Genomic DNA, 20,942 nt, shown 5'->3' on the forward strand with positions numbered 1-20,942 from the left:
CGTCCCCTCCACGTCCCCATCCCTGTGTCCCCAACCCTGCCACCGGTTCGCCCTCCGCTTCATCGCTTCTCCTGCGACGGGTAGGGATATGGGGGACCGGGGCGGCGGCGATGGCTGGTCCCTTCGCCGCGATCCCCCGGCGTCCGGCTGCGCCCCGAGCCGTGGCCGCGGGAGCCGGTGGAGCCGCGGGACGAGATGCTGCCCGTCGTGGAGCAGCTGCCAGACGCCTGGCCCCGGGGCAGGCAGGAGGGTTTGCTGTAGGGGACAACCTCGTCTGCAAGGGAGGGGACAAGGTTGGGGTTCGGCGGTGACACCCTCACCAATCTCTTTGGCACGCAGTCAGTGGCTCCTGCTTACCGCCACGGGGTGGGCGATGGGTGACCTTGCGCTCGGCCCCGCTCGGCTCCTGCTCCGGCGAGGGGCCGGGGGTCTCGCCCGGTGGCGGCACCGGCGGCGGTGGCAGGTCTGCGGCGGAGAGGGAGGAGAGGGCTGAGCCCCCCCGGACCCCTCGCTGGACACCCCCATTTTTCCCCGCCACTCACCTCCTGGCTGCTTTTCCCGGCGGTAGCGGCTGCATTTGGGCTTCGGGCGACTTTTCGGGGTCTCCCCGCGGGTTTTCCCTGGGGGTGATGGCCACGTCAGACCCCTCCCAGCTGGTGAGCCCCCCACCCACCCAAAATGGCCCCCCAGGATTCACCTGTGCCGGGGGGGCGGCGGGCTCGGGGTGGGTGGCCCTCGCCGGCGTCCGGACTCGGAAGGGGGCTGGGTGCCCGTGGCGGGGTGCTGGCACCGTGGGGGGGTCTCCTGGCAAAGAGGGGGTGTGGGGTGAAGCCGGGGTGGGGGGAGCAGGGTGAGGGTTTTGGTGGCCGCCGCGGTGCCGGCAGCACCCCCCCCGGTGCCGTGCTGTGCTGGAGCACGGTGGCACAGCTGGATGGCAACGGCACGGGTGGGCTGAAGCAGCACAGCTGGATGGCAGTGCCACAGCTGGATGGGCTTGCAAAGGGCAGCTGGGTGAGCGCAGCGGCCCAGCGGGGTGGAAGGGCCACAGCTGGATCGCAGCTGCACGGCAGGGTTGCGATGGCACGGCTGGACTGCAACCGCACAGCTGTATCGCAGCACAGCTGGATTGCGACCGCACAGCTGGATTGCAATGGCACAGCTGGCCCCTGATGCCACAGCTGCATGGCAGCGGCACGCTAGGATTGCGATGGCACAGCTGGATTGCGATGGCGCCGCTGGATCATGGCAGAGCCGGGCCACGACAGCACAGCTGGATGGCATCGTCCCAGCCAGCTCCTGACAGCGCAGCCGCGTCGCGATGGCACAGCTGGATTGTCACACCAGGACCAGCCCACAGTGTCACCGATGGATCATGATGGCATGGCCAGAGCACAACCGGAGCAGGGATGGATGGTGACAACATGGATGGATCACGAAGGGACATCTGGGCCATGGTGGGACATCTGGAGCCCAATGGGACATCCGGACCCCTGTGAGACATCTGGACCCCGATGCCACGGTCGGACCGCGACAGCATGGCAAGGTCAGATCATGACAATAGGGTTGGATCGCAATGGGACACCTGGACCATGGTGGGACATCCAGACCCCAATGGGACATCTGGACCGTGATGGGACATCCAGACCCCGATGGCACAGCCGGACCAAGCAAGGCCCATCTCCTACCGGGGCAGGCGGGGGCTATCGAAGTCACGGAGGCGAGGGATGTCCTCGGTGGTGCGCGGCGATGGCGTCAGCGTGGCGGTGGACCGGCAGCCAGAGGAGGCGGCGGGCGAGGATGCGGCGGTGGCACAGGGGACATCCTCACCAGGGTACCACTCCTCCATCCCCAGCCTGTGGGGTGGGGGCCACAGGGTGGGTGCTGGGGCCAGCATGCCCTGGCCCCCCCAGCCACCCACACTCACCCGCCGGCTGCATCTTCCTCTTCATCCTCCTCCTCCTCCTCCTGGGTGCACCGGCTGAGCTCGCTGGCCGAGGGCGGCGGGGGCAGCAGCTCCGTCCAGCTCACCACCGGCGGTTTCACCGCTTGCCCCAGCTTCTTCCCTTTGGCCCCTGCGGTGAGGGAGGATGCCGGGGGGGGGCTGCGGGGAGGGGACCACGCCACCAGCACCCCTGTGTGTCCCCCCACCCATCCCACCACCCTACCGTGCTCGGCCCGGCTGCGAGGTGCCTGAGGGGCCGGGGCATCCATCGGCTGGGGACCCCCCCCAGGGTACGGGGTCCCGTACTGCGAGAAGGGACGGGGGAAGGTGCGGAGCTCCTCACCGCCCACCTCGATGGTGCTGTAAACCGGCCCCTCGCCGGCCCCCGCCCCAAATTGCTCCGTCTGGGTGATGTAACGGGTGATGCCGGCGTCTGCGGAGGGCGGCCAGCACCGTCAGGGCTGACCATGACGCCCCCCAATCCAAGCCACCCATCCCCATGATGACCCCTCACCGTTGTAGTATCGCTCAGCGGTCCCCAAGCAGCCGGCGGCACCGGCTGCGCCACCGGCACTGCGCCACGCGTCCGCTAGCCACGGGTAACCACCGCCAGCGGCTGCCCTGCAAGGAGATGGGGTGAAGGGATGCTGGGGTGGTCGACGCTGGGGGTCCCGGGGAGGAGGAGGGATACCGGGGGGTTACCTGGGGCTGCCGCGTACTGGAGCCGGGAAGGCCACTGCAGAAAGAGGTGGGGGTGAGGGCGGTGAGGGGCCATGCCGGGACCCCGCGGAGCCTATAGGCTTACCGGTGGGCGTATAGGCGAAGGACGCTGTAAAGAGAGAGGCGGTGAGCAGCTGGTGGGGTGGTGGGTGCCAGGGTGGGGGTGTTCCCAGGGGTAGCACCCCCCATACCTGCGAAGTGGCTCAGCTCCTTCTTCCTCCGACGGCGGCCGTAGAGCCAAGCGGCGAAGGCAGCGAGGATAACCCAGCAAGCGCCGCCAACGCCAGCGATGAAGGCCGGCTGCCGGGCCACCTCGGCCAAACGCTCAGCCACGCTGCTCCCGCCCGCCGGCCCCGCATCCCGCTCTGCCGGGGGGGCTGCAAGCGACATGGGGGAAGGCGGGGGACAGACTGGCGAGGGTGCCGAGGAGCCGTCCCCAGCACTGGGGTGACCTCTGCCACCCCCCGACCCATGGGTGCGACGGCAGCTACGAGGGACTCACCAATGCGGATGGGAACGGGGGCGCTTCGGGCGCCCACGCCGGCGCCGGTGGCAGCGGCAACTTCGGCATGGTAAGGGACGCCGGGGACCAGTCCCTGCAGTACTGTTGCCAGCACCGTCCCCTCCACGCTCTGGTTGATGTGGAAGCGGCTCTCGTTGCCCAAGCACCAGATCTGGACACGATGGGGACACCCATGGGGACACCATGACCCAGAGTCGTGGGGGACAGAGGGGACCTGCCGCGTCCCTGCCGATGCCCACCCTTACCCGGTAATCGCGGATGACACCGTTCTGCTCAGCCGGTGGCGGCGGCTGCCACGAGATGCGGACGCTGGTGCCATTACCGGCCACGCTGACGGCTCGTGGCGGGGCGCTGGGGGCTACCGGGGACACACACATGGGGTGTCACCTGCAGAGGGTCCCCGGGGACCCCCACCGTCCCCCCAACCCCACGCTCACCCGCCTCAGGAGTGCTCAGGGCTCGCACGGCGCTGTCGGGGCCGTGGAGGTGATGGAAGTAGGGTCGGACCTTGACCTCGTAGTCCTGGCCCCGGCGCAGCTCGGTGAGCAGGGCCCCCCCGCTCCCCTGGCGCCTGCACCGCCCGCGCCTCCTCCCAGCGCCCGCCGCGCCGCCGATACAGCACCCGGTAGCCCTGAAGGAAGGGTGCTTGGCGCTCCACCTGGGGACCCAAGGGGAAGGTGGGATGGGGAGGGGGATGCTCGGCACCGGGGGCCCTGTACCGGCGGCGCAGCACGGTACTCACGGTCCAGGAGAGGCGGACGGCGCCCGGTGGCAGCACCACGGGCTCCTGCAGGTGCACGGCCACTTGCGCCAGCTCCCGCTGCACCTGCTCGGGGTCCAGCCCTTGCTGCGTGGGGCTGGCATCTGCCGAAAACATGAGAGGGTGGTGGGTCCAGGAGCACCTCCATCAGCATTGTTGGGTGGGGATGGTGGTGGGTCCATGGGCACCTCCATCAGCATTGTTGGGTGGGGATGCACCCAAGGGTGGTGGCTCCATGGGCACTTCCACTGGCATCACCAAGCAGGGATGGACCCAAGGGTGGTAGGTGCATGGGCACCTCCATGGACACCATTGGGCAGGGATGCACGCAACGGTTTTGGGTGCCTGGGCACCTCCATTGGTGTCACCAAGTGGAGAAGCACCCAAGGGTGGTGGGTCCATGGGCACCTCCACTGGTGTCACCAAGTGGAGAAGCACCCAAGGGTGGTGGGTCCATGGGCACCTCCATTGGTGTCACCAAGTGGAGAAGCACCCAAGGGTGGTGGGTGCATGGGCACCTCCATCAACATCACCAAGCAGGGATGCACCCAAGGATGGTCAGTGCATGGGCACCTCCATTGGTGTCACCAAGTGGAGAAGCACCCAAGGGTGGTGGGTGCATGGACACCTCCACCAGCATCACCGCCGGGTCTCACCTTGGGTGCGCACGGGCTCCGAGACGCCACTGGGGTCGCTGAGCCCGTAGGCGTTGACCGCCCGCACCAAGAAGAGGTAGACGGTGTCGGGCACGAGGCCGCTCACCGTGTGGGTCTCACCCTCCACGTCGGCCGCCACCGTCTGCCACGGGCCACCTGCCGCCTGGCTGCCGGGGGACAGGGGTGATCCGTGGCGGGGTGGCACCGGGCCACCGCGTCACCTCTGCACCTGGAGAGGACGCTTGTGTGATACCTGAAAGCCTCCACGATGTAGGAGGTGACGTCAGTGGCACCGCTGTCCTCATTCCCTTTCCAGCTGAGGGTGACGCTGCTTTTGGTGACGTTGGTGACCACGGGGGTGGGGGGTGGCCTGGGGAGGACGCCGGGTTCAGGGGATGATGGGGAGAGGCTGGATCCATCGTCTGTGGGGAGATGCATGGAGATGCGGGGTGGCTTCGTCCTCGGTGCCACGGTGTCCCCGGTGCGGTGACGTCACCGTGCCCCACCTTGCACCTCCAGGGAGCCACCCCAGCGTGTCTCACCCGCCGAGCTGGTGGCCACGCACTCGTAGTGCCCGGAGTCCGTCACCTGCGAGGGGAAGAGCTCCTGCCCCATCACCCTGAGCACCCGTCACCTCGGCACCCACCGCCCTGAGCACCCACCACCCTGAGCACCCATTGCCCTTTGCACCCACCACCCGGAGCACCCACCACTCCAAGCACCCAGGACCCTGAGCACCCACCTCCCATTGCGTCTACCACCCTTTGCACCCACCACCCTGAGCTCCCACCACCCTTTGCACCCACCACCCCTTGCACCCACCACCCATTGCACCCTCAACCCTGAGCACCCACCACCCCATGCACCCTCAACCATGAGCTGCCAACAACCCTTGCAGCCAACAACCTGAGCACCCACCACCCATTGCACCCTCAACCATGAGCACCCACCACCCCGAGCACCCACCACCCATTGCACCCTCAACCCTGAGCACCCAACAACCCTTGAATCCACCACCCTGAGCACCCACCACCCTGAGCACCCTCAACCCTGAGCACCCACCACCCCTCGAACCCACCACCCCTTGTGAGCACCCACCACGCCTTGCACCCACCATCCATTGCACCCTCAACCAGAAGCACCCACCACCCATTGCACCCACCACCTCTTGCACCCACCACCCATTGCACCCTCAACCATGAGCATCCACCACCCCCTGTGAGCACTCACCACCTCTTTCACCCACCATCCATTGCACCCTCAACCACAAGCACCCACCACCCATTGCACCCTCAGCCATGAGCACCCACCACCCTGAGCACCCACCACCTCTTGCACCCACCACCCATTGCGCCCTCAACCACAAGCACCCACCACCCCTTGCACCCACCACCCCTTACGCCCACCCAACTGGGCACCCGCCACCCCCTCCCCACCCACGGACCCCTCCCATCCCCACCGTGCCGCCCCACGGGTGCCCCCGCTGTTGGGTGCCCTGAGCCCCCGCTCTGGGCCGGCTCACCCGGAGGCCGCTGATCTGCAGGGTGCCGTTCTCCAGCAGGCTGGCGCGGGGCTGGGCACCCACCAGGGCGCTCCCGTCCTTCAGCCACCCCACGCTGGCCGGGGCGCCGCCGTCCCCCACCCGGCACGGCAACCGCGCCGTGGCCCCCACCGGCAGCACCGTCCGGTTAGCGGGACCCCGGCGGATCACCGGCGGGCGGTGCTCGGCCGGCGCTAGGGTGAAGAGGAGGGGGGAAAAAAAAACGGGAAGGTCTCGGTGCTGGGATGGGTGGCACCCGTGCACCGAACGCGCCCGTTCTCTGCCGGCGCAGGACTTACCCTCTTCCACCTCCAAGCGCGCCTTGGCCAGGACGCTGCCGGCCACGCTGATGGCCTGGCACAGGTAGTAGCCGGCGTCGGCGGGCTGCACGTCGGCGATGGTGATGGCGCCGCCGGGGCTGACCGAAAAGCGGCCGGTGGGGTGCGGGGGCTGGCCGGGGACCAGCAGGGTCTGGGGGGAGGGAGGGGGGCAGAGGGTGCTGAGTGGGGGAGGAGGGCGGAGGGGCTGGGGTGGGGTGGGGTGAGGGTGGGATTGGGGTGGGATTGGGGATGGGAATGGGGATGGGATTAGGATTGGGGATGGGATTAGGGATGGGATAGGATGGGAATGGGATGGGAATGGGATTGGGGATGGGATTGTGGACGGGATTGGGATGGGATGGGAATAGGACTGGGGATGGGATGGGAATGGGGATGGGATTGGGATGGAATGGGATGGGGATGGGATTGGGGATGGGATGGGAATAGGATTGGGGACGGGATTGGGGATGGGATGGGAATGGGGATGGGATTGGGATGGGATGGGATGGGATGGGATCGGAATGGGGATGGGATTGGGATGGGATAGGAATAGGATTGGGGATGGGATTGGAATGGGAATAGTATTGCAGATGGGATTGGGGATGGGATGGGATTGAATGGGGATGGAATTGGGATGGGATGGGACTGGGGATGGGATGGAATGGGATGGGAATGGGATTGGGGATGGGAATAGGATTGGGGATGGGATTGGGGATGGGATGGGAATGGGGATGGGATGGGATGGGATGGGATGGGATGGGATGGGGATGGGGATGGGATTGGGATGGGATAGGAATAGGATTGGGGATGGGATTGGGAATGGGATTGGGATGGGATGGCAATGGGGATGGGGATGGGATTGGGGATGAGATGGGATAGGAATGGGGATGGGACTGGGGATGGGACTGGGATGGGATGGGATGGGATGGGAATGGGGATGGGATTGGGATGGGATGGGAATAGGATTGGGGATGGGATTGGGGTGGGAATAGTATTGCAGATGGGATTGGGGATGGGATGGGATTGAATGGGGATGGAATTGGGGTGGGATGGGATGGGAATGGGGATGGAATTGGGGATGGGACTGGGGATGGGATGGGAATGGGATTGGGGATGGGATTGGGATGGGATGGAATGGGATGGGGAAGGTGATAGGGATGGGGACAGGAATGGGAACAAGGATGGGGATGGGGATGGGGACGAGGATGGGGACAGGGACAGGGATGGAGACAGGGACGGGGATAGGGATAGGGATGGTGGCAGCAACGGGGACTGGGGGGGGGGGGGGGGGGACAGGGATGGGAACAGGGATGGGATGGGGACAGAGGTGGGGACAGGGACCGGGATGGCAACAGGGCCAGGGCTGGGGGACAGGGCCAGGGGGCCAGGGCCAGGGCCAGGGCTGGGGGACAGGGACAGGGGGACAGGGACAGGGACAGGGGGACAGGGCCAGGGCTGGGGGACAGGGACAGGGGGACAGGGACAGGGCCAGACCTGGCTCCCCTCCTTCTGCCAAAACACGGCGGGCGGCGGGTTGCCCTTGCTCTGGCACTGGAAGGTGACGCTCTGGCCGGCGGTGACGGTCTGGTCGCGGGGCCCGGTGACCAGCTGGGGTGGCACTGCCGCGGTGCAGGGAGAGAAAAGGGCTCACCTGGCCGCTTCGCCAGCACCCTTGGGTGCTCCCTCGGGGGCACCCCCTTACCGTGGACAGTGAGGGTGCCCGATGCCTCTGACCGGCCCACGCTGTTGTCGGCCACGCAGGTGTAGGTGCCCGCGTCCTCGGCTCGCAGGCGGCGGATCCGCAGGGTGTTGTCCGGCAGCACCTCCCACCTGGGGGGGGGAACCCCGCGAGGCCGCGGCGCCGGAGGGGTGCCGGGGTGCCGGGGTGCCGCGGGGTGTGGTGAGGATGGGGGTGCGATGGGGGGGGGGGGGGTGCGGTGGGGATTGGGATGCGATGGGGGTGTGGGATGCGATGGGGGTGTGGGATGTGATGGGAATGTGGGATGCAATGGGGGTGTGGAATGCGATGGGGATCTGGGATGTGATAGAGATGTGGGATGCGATGGAGATCTGGGATACAATGGGAATGTGGGATGCGATGGGGATGTGGGATGTGATGGAGATGTGGGATGCGATGGGGGTGTGGGATGCGATGGAGATGTGGGATGCGATGGGGATCTGGGATGCGATGGAGATCTGGGATGCAATAGGGATCTGGGATGCGATGGGGATGTGGGATGTGATGGGGATGTGATGGGGATGTGGGATGTGATGGGGATCTGGGATGCAATGGGGATCTGGGATGTGATGGAGATGTGGGATACGATGGGGATGTGGGATACGATGGGGATGCGGGATGTGATGGGGATCTGGGATGCCATTGGGGATCTGGGATGCAATGGGGATACGGGATGCAATCGGGATGCAGGAAGCAATGGAGGCGCAGGATGCCATGGGGATGTGGGGTGTGACGGGGCAGCGGGATGTGACAAGGATGCGGGATGCAATAAGGATGCGGGATGCCATAGGGATGTGGGATGCGACAGGGATGTGGGCTGTGATAGGGATGCAGGACGCGATAGGGATGTGACAGGGATGCGGGATGTGATAGGGATATGGGATGTGATAGGGATGTGACAGGGATGCGGGATGTGATAGGGATATGGGATGTGATAGGGATGTGGTAGGGATGTGGGAAGCGATAGGGATGCGGGATGCGATAGGGATATGATAGGGATGCGGGATGCGATAGGGATGCAGGATGCGATAGGGATACTTGACGCCATGGGGATGCAGAACGGGACAGCAATGCGGGCTGCACCGAGGCGGCGAGATGCCAGCAGCGCCCCAGGCCGGCACGCGGCGATGCCACCCGCCTGCACCCAACGCCCAGCCCGGCCCCGGCCCCCCCGCGCCGCCCCCTCGCCCACCGCTCACCTTCCCGGCGGCAGCTCGCCCTCCTCCTTGCGCCAGCGAGCTGCCGGCCGCGGGTCCCCCACCGCCTCGCAGGGAAACTCCGCCGTCCCCTCCACCAGCACCGCTTGGTTGAGGGGCCTCTTGCCGAATGCCGGGCGCTCTGCGGGGCGGCCGTCAGTCCCGCCGGCACGGCACCCCCCCAAAAATGACTCCCCCAAAAATGACCCCTCCCACGCACCGAAGACCACCAGCTCGGCCGGCTCGCTGTCCCTCTCCCCCACCACGTTGGTGGCCACGCAGACGTAGATGCCGGCGTCGCTCTTGCGGGTGCTGGCCAGCATCAGCTTCCCGCCGCGGATCTGCCGGGCAGCAACCGGGGGGCTCAGACCCCCCAAATCTTTTCGGGGGGGGGGGTTGGGGGAGGGGGTTGGGTCGGGGGGGACCCCCCACCCCATCTCTCACCGTCAGGCGCTCGTCCTTGTCGCTGAGCCGGGCGCCGTTCTTCTTCCAGGAGACGCTGGGTTCGGGGTGGCCGCGGGGGGGGACGCACTCCAGGACGGCCGGTTCGCCCGCCGCCACCACCACGTCCCCGGGGGGCTGCCGAAAATCGTCCCGCAGCACTGGGGGGGGACGGACACACACACGACATCAGCCCTGCCTCAGTTTCCCCATCCCTGCACCCCTCGGTGCTGGGGACCCCCCCTCAGTGACGGCAGGATCCGATCCGGGGCGTAACCCCCCCAAGTCTGGCCCTGTCCCCCCTGGGGACTGAGCTGGATTTAAGTCACACCTCATCCTGGTCTAAGCCCAGGTCTAAGCCCGGTCTGGGTTTAAGTCCGGCTTCATCCCGGTCTAAACCTGGGTCTAAACCCTGGTCTAAGCCCAGTCTGGGTTTAAGTCCAGCCTCATCTCGGTCTAAGCCCGGGTCTAAGCCCGGTCTGGGTTTAAGTCTGGCCTCATCCGAGTCCAAGCCTGGGTCTAAGCCTGGTCTGGGTTTAAGTCACACCTCGTCCCGGTCTAAGCCTGGGTTTAAGGCCAGGTCTAAGCCTGGTCTGGGTTTAAGTCATGCCTCATCCGAGTCTAAGCCCCGGTCTAAGCCTGGTCTGGGTATAAGTCACACCTCATCCTGGCCTCATCCCAGTCTAAGCCCGGGTCTAAGCCTGGTCTGGGTTTAAGTCACGCCTCATCCTGGTCTAAGCCCGGGTCTAAGCCTGGTCTGGGTTTAAGTCCGGCCTCATCTCGGTCTAAGCCCGGGTCTAAACCTGGTCTGGGTTTAAGTCATGCCTCATCCTGGTCTAAGCCCAGGTCTAAGCCCCGGTCTAAGCCTGGTCTGGGTTTAAGTCACACCTCGTCCCAGCCTCATCCCAGTCTAAGCCCGGGTCTAAGCCCGGTCTGGGTTTAAGTCATGCCTCATCCTGGTCTAAACCTGGGTCTAAGCCTGGGTCTAAGCCCGGTCTGGTTTTAAGTCTGGCCTCATCCCAGTCCCGGGCCTACCCCTGAGCCTCAGCCGCGGCTCAGCGGGGGGAGGCTGGGGGTGTCACCTTATTTTCATTTCTTTTCCCCTATTTTCACTTCTTTTCATTTATTTTCATTTCTTTTCACTTCATTTCATTCATCTTCCCTTATTTTCACTTAATTCCCACTATTTTAACTTATTTTCGTGTCTTCTTTTCGTTTCTTTTCACTTTTTCATCTCTTTTCCCTTCCTTTCCTCTGTTTTCACTTCTTTGCACCTATTTTTACTGATTTCCACTTGTTTTCACTGATTTCCACTTATTTTCATCTGTTCTTACTTATTTTCATTTCTTTTCACTTACTTTCATTTCTTTTCACTTACTTTCATTTCTTTTCACTTATTTTCATTTATTTTTGCTTATTTTCCACGTCTTTTAATCTCTTTTCACTTCTTTCCACTTATTTTCACTTCTTTTCATTTCTTTTCCCTTCTTTTCATTTATTGCCACTTATTTCCACTTATTTTCATCTATTTTTCCTTATTTTCACTTATTTCCACTTATTTCCCCTTATTTTCATGCATTTTTCCTTATTTTCCTTTATTTTCACTTATTTCCACTTACTTTCACTTATTTCTACTTATTTTCATCTATTTTTACTTATTTTCAGTTCTTTTCACTTATTTCCATTTATTTTCATTTATTTCCACTAATTTTCATTTCTTTTCACTTCTTTTCACTTATTTCCACTTATTTTCATCTGTTTTTCCTTATTTCCACTTATTTTCATCTATTTTTCCTTATTTTCATTTATTTCCACTTTTTTCACCCATTTCCACTTATTTTCACCTATTTTTACTTATTTTCACTTATTTTCACCTATTTCCACTTCTTTTCATGTATTTTTCCCTATTTTCATTTATTTCCACGTATTTTCACTTATTTCCACTTATTTTCATCTATTTTTCTTTATTTTAATTTATTTTCACTTATTTTCACCTATTTTTACGTATTTTCATTTCTTTTCCCTTCTTTTCCCTTCTTTTCACTTATTTGCACTTATTTTCACTTATTTCCACTTATTTTCATCTATTTTTCCTTATTTTAATTTATTTTCACTTATTTTCACTTATTTTTACTTATTTTAATTTCTTTTCCCTTCTTTTCCCTTCTTTTCCCTTATTTGCACTTATTTGCACTTATTCTCATCTATTTTTCCTTATTTTCACTTATTTTCACCTATTTCCACTTATTTTCACCTATTTTTCCTTATTTCCACCTATTTTCATCTATTTTTCCTTATTTTCATTTCTTTTCACTAATTTTCATTTCTTTTCACTAATTTTCATTTCTTTTCACTTCTTTTCACTTCATCTAACTTCTTTTCATCTATTTTTCCTTATTTTCATTTATTTCCACTTATTTTCATTTATTTCCACTTATTTTCATCTATTTTTCCTTATTTTAATTTATTTTCACTTATTTTCATCTATTTTTCCTTGTTTTCATTTCTTTCCACTTACTTTCCCTTCTTTTCCCTTCTTTTCCCTTCTTTTCATCTATTTTCATTTCTTTCCCCTTATTTTCATCTATTTTTCCTTATTTTCATTCTTTTCCCTTACTTTCCCTTCTTTTAACTTCATTTCTTTTCCCCTCTTTTCACCTATTTCCCCTTCTTTTCCCTTCTTTTCCCTTCTTTTCCCATCTTTTCCCTTCTTTTCCTTTCTTTTCCCTACATTCGCCCCCCCCAACCTCCGTGCCCCCGCCGGGGACTCACCGGCCACCTCCAGCGACGCGTTCCTACTGGTGGCCTCCCCCAAATAATTCCTGGCCACGCAGACGTAGACGCCCTCGTCGGGCTTCCCCCGTCGCCCGTGGAGGATGCGGAGGAAGAAGAGGGACCCCCCCGGCAGCAGGGTGCGATGGGAGCGGGGGTCCTCCCGGTCCGTCTCCACCCGCTCCCCATCTTTGTACCACTCCACCGCCGGGGACGGGCGACCTTCGGCCTTGCAGCTCAAGGTGGCCGGTTCCCCCTTGGAGACCAGGAGATCCGTGGGGTGCTCCACGATACGGGGTGCCGTGTCCTCCAGCTGCGGGTGGGACCCTGCGGGGGGGAAGAAGAGGGGAGGTGGGGAGAGGGGGGTTCAGCGGGGGCTGAGCGTCCGCTGGCAGCTCACGCAGCGTTTTCTGGGCGCCGGCGCCTGCTTTGCTTGGGGAGCAGGAGGTGAGATGAAGTGTGGCCAGGTCTCAGCCCAGTGTATCCCTGTCCCAGGAGGTGAGATGAAGTGTGGCCAGGTCTCAGGCCAGTGTATCCCTGTCCCAGGAGGTGAGATGAAGTGTGGCCAGGTCTCAGCCCAGTGTATCCCCACCCCAGGAGGTGAGATGAAGTGTGGCCAGGTCTCAGCCCAGTGTATCCCCACCCCAGGAGGTGAGATGAAGTGTGGCCAGGTCTCAGGCCAGCGTATCCCTGCCCCAGGAGGTGAGATGAAGTATGGCCAAGTCTCAGCCCAATGTATCCTTGACCAAGAGGTGCGATGAAGTGTGGCCAGGTCTCAGCCCAGCGTACCCCCCCCCCCACCCCAGGAGGTGAGATGAAGTGTGGCCAGGTCTCAGCCCAGTGGATCCCTGCCCCGCCAGCCCGGGGGCATGGGAGCAGGACCATGAGGGTGTCGGCCCTCGGACATGCCAGGGGACAAGGACAGGGCGACAAAGCAGCTCCACTCCCAGTATCGCCCCTTTTCCACCCAGTCACCAGCTGGGTATCCCTGGGGAAATGGCGTTGGAGCCAAAGTGCCCCAAAAAGGGGATTTTTTTTTTTTTCCATCAACTGCAAGTGATGATTTTCTGCAGCGGAGCGGGGAAAATCCCCACCGTTAGGGCATGGGAATTAATGAATGCTCATTAATGCTGGGATAATTAATGCTCATTAAGGCCAGGGCCTAACTGGCAGGGGCGGGATGGCATGGCCCACCCGTGTCCCCAGTGCCACCCACGGCAGCCCTGCAGTTCGGGCTGTGGTCACTGAGTGTCACTGCTGGCACGGAGACCGGCTGCATGCGCACGCGAATGCACGCCCAGATGTGCATGTGCATGCACGCACGTGCAGCTTGCATGCACACGTGTGTGCATGCACATACATGCACACGCATGCACACGCGTGCAGCCATGCACAGGCACGCATGCTTGCATCAGCACGCTTTTGCATGCATGCGTGCGCTTGCAGACACGCGTGCACGCGCATGCACTCCTGCGTGCATTCTTGCAGGGGCATGCATGCACGCGCTTACACACACATGCAGGTGCATGCACGCACGTGTGCGTTCATTCAGGGTGTGCGTGCACACACACATGTGTGCATTCATGCAGGGGTGCGCATGCACTTACAGACACGCATGCACGCATGTGTGCATTCACGCAGAGGCGTGCACGCATGCAGCTACAGCAAGTGCGTGCACACACATGTGCATTCATGCAGGGGCACGCATTTGCACACGCATTTGCACACGCATTTGCACACGCATGCACGGGCATGCACATCCACACGCGCGTTCCGGTGGGGCGCACAAGCCTGCGCTTACCCACATCCCTGCGTATCCACGCGTGGACACGCGTGCCCGCAGCTCCGCACATCTACGTGCACGCCTGGCCCTGCATTCGCACGCGCGCGTGCGTGCACGCTCCTGCCCCAGCTCCCAAGCAAAACGAGGCGGGGGGGGGGGGGCTGCGATTTGGGGCACCCTGGGCGGGCGGGCTGCGTTGCCATGGGGACGGGATGCAGCTGCCATGGGGACGGGGAGGGATGCTGCGGGGTACCGGGTACCCCGTGGGGCGGCGGCGGGGTGGGGTGGCCACAGCGGGGGCCGAGGGGGCCGCAGCTGGGCCCGGTGGCTAATTGGGACAAGCGGGGGGTCAGGCCAGGCCCCCTCCTGTGCCAGGCCGGCTGTGCCAGAGCGGGGGGTCCCGCGGGGGATTGGGGGGACCCCCCCCGCTCTCATCAGCCACCCAGAGCCAAACGGAGGGGGAAATTTAGGCTAAAAAAGAGGGGTAAAGCTCAAAAAGGGCTTAAAATTCAGGGGAACACCCCCTCCCTCACCCCTCCGTCCCCGCTTGGGGACACGGGGGCGGTTTGGGGACATGGGGATGGTTTGGGGACACTGGGATGGTTTGGGGACAAGGAGATGGTTTGGGGACACTGGGATGGTTTGGGGACACGGGGATGGTTCGGGGACACGGGGATGGTTCGGGGACACGGGGATGGTTTGGGGACAAGGAGATAGTTTGGGGACACTGGGATGGTTTGGGGACACGGGGATGGTTCGGGGACACGGGGATGGTTTGGGAACACTGGGATGGTTTGGGAACACAGGGGCGGTTTGGGGACACTGGGGCAGTTTGGGGACACTGGGGCTGGTTTGGGGACATGGAGATGGTTTGGGGACACAGGGATGGTTTGGGACATGGGGTCTCTCCCAGCTCAGGGTCCAGGGGTTGGTTTGGGGACACTGGGGCTGGTTTGGGGACACTGGGGCTGGTTTGGGGACACTGGGTTGGTTTCAGTTTGGGGTCTGGGGATTGGCTTGGGGACACAGGACTGGTTTGGGGACACAGGACTGGTTTGGGGACATGGGGTCTCTCCCAGCTCAGAGTCAGGGGGTCGGTGTGGGGGACACAGAGACGGTTTGGGGACACGGGCTTGCTCCCAGTTAGGGGTCTGGGGGTTGGTCTGGGGACACAGGGACAATTTGGGGACACTGGGTCAGTCCCAGTTCACGGTCTGGGGGTCTGTGTGGGGATATGGGGCCAGTTTGGAAACAGGGGGTCACTCCTGGTTCGGGATTTGGGGACACGGGGCTGGTTGGGGACACCAGGTCGGTCCTGGTTTGGGGTCTAGGGGCTGGTTTGGGGACACAGGGTCACTCCCAGTTGGGGGACACAGGGCTGGTCCCAGTTTGGAGTCACGGGGACTAGCTGGGGACATGGCATTGCTCCTAGTTCGCGGTCCGGGGACAGGGAAGCAGTCCCAGATTGGGGACACGGAGCAGGTCCCAGTGTGGGGACACGGGGTCGATTTGGGGACCTGGGGCAAGTCCCGGCTGGGGCTGGGGGGCTGCGGGCTATTTCCAGCATCACCCCTGGACCAGGACCGGGAATGCCAGGACAGCGGGACATGGGGACAGTGGGACATGGGGACAGAGGGACACGGGGACAGCAGGACACGGGGACAGCGGGACACAGGGACAGCGGGACACAGGGACAGCGGGACATCGGGACAGCGGGACACGGGGACAGCAGGAACACGGGGACAGCAGGAACACGGGGACAGCGGGACATGGGGACACGGGGACAGCGGGACATGGGGACAGCGGGACATGGGGACAGCGGGACACGGGGACAGCAGGAACACGGGGACAGCAGGAACACGGGGACAGCGGGACATGGGGACACGGGGACAGCGGGACATGGGGACACGGGGACAGCGGGACACGGGGACAGCGGGACACGGGGACAGCGGGACACGGGGACGTACCGTTACCAGGGGTGAGGCCAGGGAGGTGGAGGGCGGCGATGGTGCGGTTGATGCCGAGGAGGAGCTGGGAAGAGTTGGAGCCTTCAGCCCCCAGCGAGTCGGCGAACAGGTTCATCTGCAGCAGGGTCTTCAGCAGGTACCGCAGCATCCTGGTCCGGCTTGGCTAGGCTCGGCTTGGCTAGGCTCAGCTTGGCTAGGCTCGGCTCAGCACGCTCCAACCCAGAGCGGCTCGGCACGGCTGAGCTCGGCTTGGCTCGGCTCAGCACCGTCCGACCCAGAGCAGCACGGCACGGCTGAGCTCAGCTCGGCTGGGCTCGGCTCGGCTCAGCTGAGCTCGGCTTTGCACGACCCAGCTCGGCTTCAGCACGCTCAGCCCCGGCCCGGCTGAGCCCGGCTTTGCCCGGCCCGGCTCGGCTCGGCTTCAGCACGCACCGACCCAGCAGGGCTGAGCTCGGCTGAGCTCAGCTCAGCCCAGCGCGGCTCAGCAAAGCTCGGCTCAGCCCGCGGCGCCGCCCCCCGGGTCCGGCGGGGAGCGGGGGCGCGGCCAGGGCGGGGCGGGGGGGGGGGGATGGGGGGGGGTCCCTGCCCCCCCCTTTTGGGAAAGGGGATGGGGGGAGCGGGAGGGCATCCACGTAGGGTGGGGGGCCCATGGGGGGGGGCGATTGGGGTGGCATTTTGGGGGGTGCGCTGGCAGAGGCGGGTGCCACTTTTGGGGGTGCTGGGCCCCCCCAGTGACCTTGATTTTGGGGGGGGGGGGAAATGGGATCGCCTGCCCCGCGGCAAGCTGGCCCCTGAATTCCTAATTAGCAATTAGGCGCTTAATTAACGCGCGGGGGGGCTGAGGAGTGAAGCAATGCGGCTCCGCCAGCGGCCCCCCCCCCCAGCATATCTGGGGTGCGAGGAGCGGCGCCTCACATCTGGATGGGGCCCCGCACGCCTCTGGAGGGGGCGAAGGCTCCCCAAAAGGGGGTTCACAGCTGGGGGGGCTCTTGGGGCACAGCTGGGGGGGGGGGGTCGTGCACATCTGGGGCACCGAGGGCCTGGGGGGGGGGGTGTTCACGTCTGGGAGGGCGTGGGCGCATTGGGGCCAACATCTGGAGGGGTCCCCGGGGTCAGCGCTGGGCGCGCACCCGAAGGCGCAGGGGTGCCCGCGCACATCTGGCGAGCTGGGCGGCTTGTGGCCGCGCACATCTGGAGGGGCAAGAGGTAGGAGGCGGGCGGGCACACATCTGGGCGCACATCTGGCGAGCTGGCATGAGCACGGCCCCCCACCCCCACCCCGGGGCTGCGCTGGGGCCACAGACGGGTGCACATCTGGGCCCCAGCGCACATCTGGGCCCCCGCGCACATCTGGGAGTGCTCGGAATGGGAATGCGGCAGCCCGGGGATTTCCCAGGATCAAAAGGGGAAATAAATGATCCATAGAATAACAGGTTTATCCAACTATTATCCCAATGTTTCTCCAGGATGGGAATGGAAGGTGATGCCGGAATATTAAATGCCGTGGTGTTTTCCCTCCCTTTTTGGGTGTTCCCGAAAAGCCGAGCTGTGGGGATGGGGCATCTCTGACCTGGGAAGAGGGATATTCCGGAGAGCTAGGGAATGGGGAATCCGGAGACCTGGGAATAGGGATATTCTGGAGAGATAGGGAATGGGGAATCAGGAGACCCAGGAATAGGGATATTCTGGAGAGCTAGGGAATAGGGAATCCGGAGACCCGGGAACAGGGATATTCTGGAGAGCTAGGGAATAGGGAATCTGGAGACCCGGGAACAGGGATATTCTGGAGAGCTAGCGAATGGGGAATCCGGAGACCCGGGAACAGGGATATTCTGGAGAGCTAAGGAATGGGGAATCCGGAGACCTGGGAACAGGGATATTCCGGAGAGCTTTTGGGCCTCTCTTCATGGAGCACTTGGAAAAGAGAAGAGTTTTTAATGGGAATCGTGGAGTTTTTTTGGGAGCCTCGGGGATTAAAGCACCTCTGTATGAATCCCGCTACGAGGCCTGAGGCTGCGGCGATGGGCTCCCGGGGGGGGGGGGTTGGCACGCACGCATCCGTCCCCGATCCCTCCTCCGAGACGGCTTGGGATGGGGAACGGAGACAAAGGAGCTGCTTCATCCCGACGGATAATCCTCTCCCAGATTCATCCCTGTTAATCAGCTGGGCAAACAGGGAGTGCGGGGGCATCGCCTCCTTGTTAGCAGATTTATTACCGCTGCCGGCGCCTTTAATTGCCCTTTTATTCGGCGATTAGCCGCTGTTTGCGCAGGCTTTGCCCAAACCTCGCGCTTCCACAGCCCAAAATCCCCCCCAAATTGTTTTTTTGGGAGGGGTAGGCTTCCCCCATACCCCGTTATCCTCATTATTCCTTATTTTCGCTACCTCCTCATTCCTTATTTTTCCCAAGCCTCCGTGGCATCGCCGGGGTGGGGAAACTGAGGCACGAAGGACGTCGCGGTCACGATGAGCGACAAAATAGCCAAGGCGCGATGCCGGAGGGGGGGAAAATCCCTGGCAGCCCCCTTATTTCCATCCCCCCCGGGAGCCCCCCACCCCGAGCCGGGCGTTTTGCCGGAAAATGCAGCTTTTTGAATATTTATGGAGGTTGTGGGGCGGGGGGAGCTGTCGGGAGAGGAGCGATGCTGGGGGGTGGGGGAGGATACTGGGATGCTGGGGGGGAGGATACTGGGATGCTGGGGGGGGTGACACTGGGATGCTGTAGAGTGATGTTTTAAGGGATGGTACTGGAATGATTTTGGGGAGCGTACTGGGATGCTTTAGGGGGTGATACTGGGATGCTTTAGGGGTGATACTGGGATGCCTTAGGGGGTGATACTGGGATGCTGTAAGGGATGGTACTGGGATGTTTTTGGGGAGCATACTGGGATGCTTTAGGGGAGGATACTGGGATGCTTTAAGGGGTGACACTGGGATGCTGTAGAGTGATGCTTTAAGGGATGGTACTGGGATGATTTTGGGGAGCGTACTGGGATGTTTTAGGGGGTGACACTGGGATGCTTTAGGGGTGATACTGGGATGCCTTAGGGGATGATACTGGGATGCTTTAGGGGTGATACTGGGATGCCTTAGGGGGTGATACTGGGATGCTTTAGGGGATGATACGGGGATGCTTTAGGGGGTGATACTGGGATGCTGTAGGGGATAATGGTGGCATACTCTAGGGGATGACACTGGGATGCTGTAGAAGATGGTACTGGGATGTTTTTGGGGAGCATACTGGGATGCTTTACAGGAGGATACTGGGATGCTTTACAGGAGGATACTGGGATACTTTAGGGGATGACACTGCGATGCTGTAGAGGATGGTACTGGGATGTTTTTGGGGAGCATACTGGGATGCTTTAGGGGATAATACTGGGATGCTGTAGGAGATGGTACTGGGATGCTTTAGGGGATGACACTGGGATGCTGTAGAGGATGGTACTGGGATGTTTTTGGGGAGCATACTGGGATGCTTTAGGAGGTGACACTGGGATGCTTTAGGGGGTGATACTGGGATGCTGTAGGGGATAATGGTGGCATACTTTAGAGGATGACACTGGGATAATGTAGAGGATGGTACTGGGATGCTGTAGGGGATGGTACTGGGATGCTGTAGGGAATGATACTGGATGCTTTAGGGTTGACACTGGGAGGCTTTAGGGGATGACACTGGGATGCTGTAGAGGATGGTACTGGGATGTTTTTGGGGAGCATACTGGGATGCTTTAGTGGAGGATACTGGGATGCTTTAGGGGATGATACTGGGATGCTGTAGGGAATGACACTGGGATGCTTTAGGGAATGATACTGGGATGGTTTAAGGGATAATGGTGGGATCCTTTAGGGGATGATACTGGGATGCTGTAGGGGATGATACTGGGATGCTTTAGGAGATGACACCAGTGTGCTATAGGGGATGACACTGCGATGCTTTAGGGGTGATGCCGGGATCCTTTAGGGGATGATGCCGGGATGCGCTAAGGGATAATGCTGGGATGTTTGAGGGGAGCGTACTGGGCTGCTGTAGGGGATGACACTGGGATGCTTCAGGGGATGATGGTGGTATGTTTTTGGGGAGCATACTGGGATGCTTTATGGGACGACACTGGGATGCTTTAGGGAGTGATGGAGGGATGCTTTAGGGGATGATGCTGGCATGCCCTAAGGAACGATGCTGGGATGTTTTCAGGGAGCATACTGGGATGCTGTAGGGGATGATGGTGGGATTCTTTAAGGAAAGATGCTGGGATGTTTTAGGGGAGCATATGGGGATGATACTGGGATGCTGTAGGGGAGCAAACTGGGATGCTCTAGCGGATGTCACTGGGATGCCTTAGGGGATGTCACTGGGATGCACGGAGGGATGCCAGGATGTATTAGGGGATGCTTTAGGGGAGGACACTGGGGTGAGCGTACTGGGATACTTCAGAGGACGACGGTGGGATGCTTTAGGGGATGATACTGGGATGCCGTAGGGGGTGATACTGGGATGCCGTAGGGGGTGATACTGGGATGCTGTAAGGGGTGATACTGGGATGCTGTAGGGGATGATGCCAGGGTGCACAAAGGGATGATGC

General features: G+C 61.0%; 1 protein-coding gene across 1 annotated transcript; it reads right to left on the reverse strand.

The window, feature by feature from the left end:
* Window positions 1-59: 59 nt before the first annotated feature.
* Window positions 60-16,506, reverse strand: ROBO3 (roundabout guidance receptor 3; the record flags this gene model as incomplete). Its single annotated transcript, XM_082330523.1, is given in 26 exon segments — window positions 60-274; window positions 358-465; window positions 543-620; window positions 698-804; window positions 1,686-1,853; window positions 1,925-2,072; window positions 2,166-2,375; window positions 2,748-2,771; window positions 2,854-3,039; window positions 3,165-3,336; window positions 3,431-3,543; window positions 3,623-3,740; window positions 3,742-3,843; window positions 3,928-4,042; window positions 4,589-4,768; window positions 4,855-5,023; window positions 5,108-5,189; window positions 6,124-6,335; window positions 6,441-6,612; window positions 7,956-8,080; window positions 8,164-8,291; window positions 9,399-9,537; window positions 9,616-9,736; window positions 9,840-9,997; window positions 12,609-12,935; window positions 16,359-16,506. Coding segments are annotated over 26 exon segments (3,825 nt in total).
* Between the last annotated feature and the right edge of the window lie 4,436 nt (window positions 16,507-20,942).

The sequence above is a fragment of the Platalea leucorodia genome (genome assembly GCF_965183815.1).
Source record: "Platalea leucorodia genome assembly, chromosome: 20".
In the NCBI taxonomy this organism is placed as follows: Eukaryota; Metazoa; Chordata; class Aves; order Pelecaniformes; family Threskiornithidae; genus Platalea; species Platalea leucorodia.